Source organism: Marmota marmota, unplaced genomic scaffold (genome assembly GCF_001458135.2).
Source record: "Marmota marmota marmota unplaced genomic scaffold, marMar, whole genome shotgun sequence".
Taxonomy (NCBI): Eukaryota; Metazoa; Chordata; class Mammalia; order Rodentia; family Sciuridae; genus Marmota; species Marmota marmota.
In genome coordinates this window covers 771-3,240 of record NW_026009814.1, presented here as the reverse complement: position 1 = coordinate 3,240, position 2,470 = coordinate 771, and the positions used below count along the sequence as shown (strand labels likewise).

Sequence of the window (2,470 nt, the reverse complement as noted above, 5' to 3'; positions counted from 1 at the left end):
CTGTTCTTCAGCAGGTGACAGCGGCATCTCTCTGCAAGCTCGGCCCCCACCCCGGCCAGCCCAGGACACCAGCCACACCCAGAGCACCCCTCGGGCCCGCGGGAACCCCCAGCGGGGACGCGCGCCACCTGCCGGCTCCCGGTCACAGCCTCCCCGGGGGAGGATCGTAGCCTAAAAACCCAAATAAGAAGAAGCTCTTGAAGGAAGAAAAGCAGTGGACAGAACCACCGTGCCTCAGGCACAGGACCAGTGGGAGCAACACCTCAGAGGAAGACGACGTGGCTGCCCTGCTCCTGAGAGCAGACACTCCTATGGAGCAACAGCCGCCACACCCAGAACCCGACCTCCTTCATCCACCTTCCACAGGGCGGAGAGACAGCACTCTTCCATACCTGGAGATGCCCTACAACCTCAAACTCTACTGTGCATCGTACTGACAATGAACCACACCTAACTTTTGTTTGTTTGTTTGTTTGTTTTCATAGTTGTAGATGGACAGCACACCTTTATTTTATTTTGCTTATTTTTATGCAGTGCTAAGAATCGAACCTAATGCCTCACACAGGCTAGGCAAATGCTCTGCCACTGAGCTACAACTCTAGCCCCAAATCTAACCTTTTAGAAAGAGTCTGCTTAATCCCCAAATCTGGCAGTCTGAGGCATCCACCTAGGCAGCAGAACCCCAGAGTGAGCTTCAAACTCCAGGAGCCCACAGCATCACAAGATGACTTTGTACCACAGGGGTCCAGGGACAGACTGCAAGCTCAGCCCACAGGGGCAACAGAGAGCCCAGGCTGGGGCTGGAGCAGATCAGGGGTGCCGTGCTCATATAGCATGCACCCACATGCACAAACTGGCCCAGGAGGCAGTGCCCCCGGGGAGCCCCCGCCTAGCACCCAGAGCCTCACCATCTCGTAGGTCTGCATGGCCAGCTGCACCTTGTCATCGCTGTACTCCTTGCACTTGCTGTAGGCGCTTTGGATCTTCTGCAGGTGCGCCACACGCTGGTCTGGAGAAAGGGTCTTCACTGTGGAGATATACTCTGCAGCCAAGAGGTCGATTTCTGCTTTTTTATCTGGTGGAAGATGAACCACATGTCACCAGGCTAAAAGCAGCGTTACAAGGCCAAGTGGTGGCAAGAGCTGGCCCAACAAGAACCAAGCCCTGCCTGGAACATGGCCACCACTGCCCACAGAGCAGCTGTGTTCCAGGGGTGTGCACTTCATGGCATGCACTTGTGAGCTCTGGGACTCTCTAGCACTCTGACTGGTCAGGGGTCCAAGGTGCACACTAAATGTAAATTTTGTATGTAGACTAGGTCTCATCCCCAAAATAGCTCATTATACATATGCAAATATTGCAATTGGAAAACATGAAAAATCTCAAACTCTTCTTTTGGATAAGGGATACTCAACCTACGTGTACAGTTTGGAAGTAGGAAATTTTTAAAAGAAAAGAAAAAAGCAAGAAGTGCTGTGACTGAAAATGATGATGGCTAAGATGTCATTCACATGGGATGCAGTTCGGAGGTGGAGCACCTATCTGGCATAAGCAAGGCCCTGGGTTCCAGCCCCAGGACTCCCCCCCTCAGCATATGTACACACGCATGTGTAAACACACAGATGTGACGTGAAAACGTGTAAAACTCCAAGAAGCTACAACTGACTTTAACAGTACCAGCGCTCTCTCAAAGACACTAGTGGTTCAGCTCCCTGGCTGCCCTCCAATCCCCCACTGCCTCCTCTTCTGGCTTTGGGAGCTGCTGGCTGGAGTCAGCACCCAGCTCTGCTAAACCCACCTTCTGTCCTCTGGTCCAGCTCTCGCATCAGCTGGAAGTTCCTCTGAAGTTCACAGGGAAGGTTCTCAATGCCTGAAACAAACATGGAGTCGTGTACCTCCCGGGAGGGCAAGATCTGCCACCTAGCCTTTCTTGGGTGTCTGTAACAATGTGCTCACTGGCTTCTGTTTCTGCTCATGTCTGAGAGCAGAGAGATTAAGACCTCCTTCTAGGGGCTGGGGATGTGGCTCAAGCGGTAACGCGCTCGCCTGGCATGCGCGGGGCGCTGGGTTCGATCCTCAGCACCACATAAAAATAAAAAAATAAAGATGTGTCCACCAAAAAAACTAAAAGATAAATATTAAAAAAAAAAAAAGACTTCCTTCTAGAGGTGGGTCCCAAATTGTACTGGCTGGCTTGAAAAGCCACCAAAGCTGGAGAAGCTAGCCGGGAATGCCAGAAACAGCCAGCAAGCCAGCAGAGGCAGGGAGACAGCCACAGCTCCTCCCAGGAGCCCCACCCACTCAACTCAGATCACTCCCCTCAGTGAACTCTGATCTCCAAAGCCAGAACCCCATCCTCCTTGATCTCTCCCTTGCCCTGTAGTGCAATGCACCAGGCACTGGACACAAGGCAAGCATGTTCTCTCCTCCCTGCCCAGCACAGCAGCCACTGGCTACATATGACAGCTGA

General features: G+C 52.6%; 1 protein-coding gene across 1 annotated transcript; it reads right to left on the bottom strand.

Moving 5' to 3' along the window:
• Nucleotides 1–6: 6 nt before the first annotated feature.
• Nucleotides 7–1,883, bottom strand: LOC107134820 (inhibitor of growth protein 5-like). Its single transcript, XM_015476847.2, has 2 exons — nucleotides 1,799–1,883; nucleotides 7–1,075 (listed from the first exon to the last, which is right to left on the bottom strand). The coding sequence occupies exons 1-2, from the start codon at nucleotides 1,881–1,883 to the stop codon at nucleotides 765–767; spliced, it is 396 nt and encodes a 131-aa protein (XP_015332333.1). The 3' UTR covers nucleotides 7–764.
• Between the last annotated feature and the right edge of the window lie 587 nt (nucleotides 1,884–2,470).

Bases quoted from the DNA above. Each gene is read 5' to 3' on its own strand.
- LOC107134820 (XM_015476847.2), bottom strand. From the start codon at position 1,883: ATGTTTGTTTCAGGCATTGAGAACCTTCCCTGTGAACTTCAGAGGAAC. The intron at 1,076-1,798 runs GTGGGTTTAGCA...ATCTTCCACCAG, and splicing joins GCTGGACCAGAGGACAGAAG to ATAAAAAAGCAGAAATCGAC.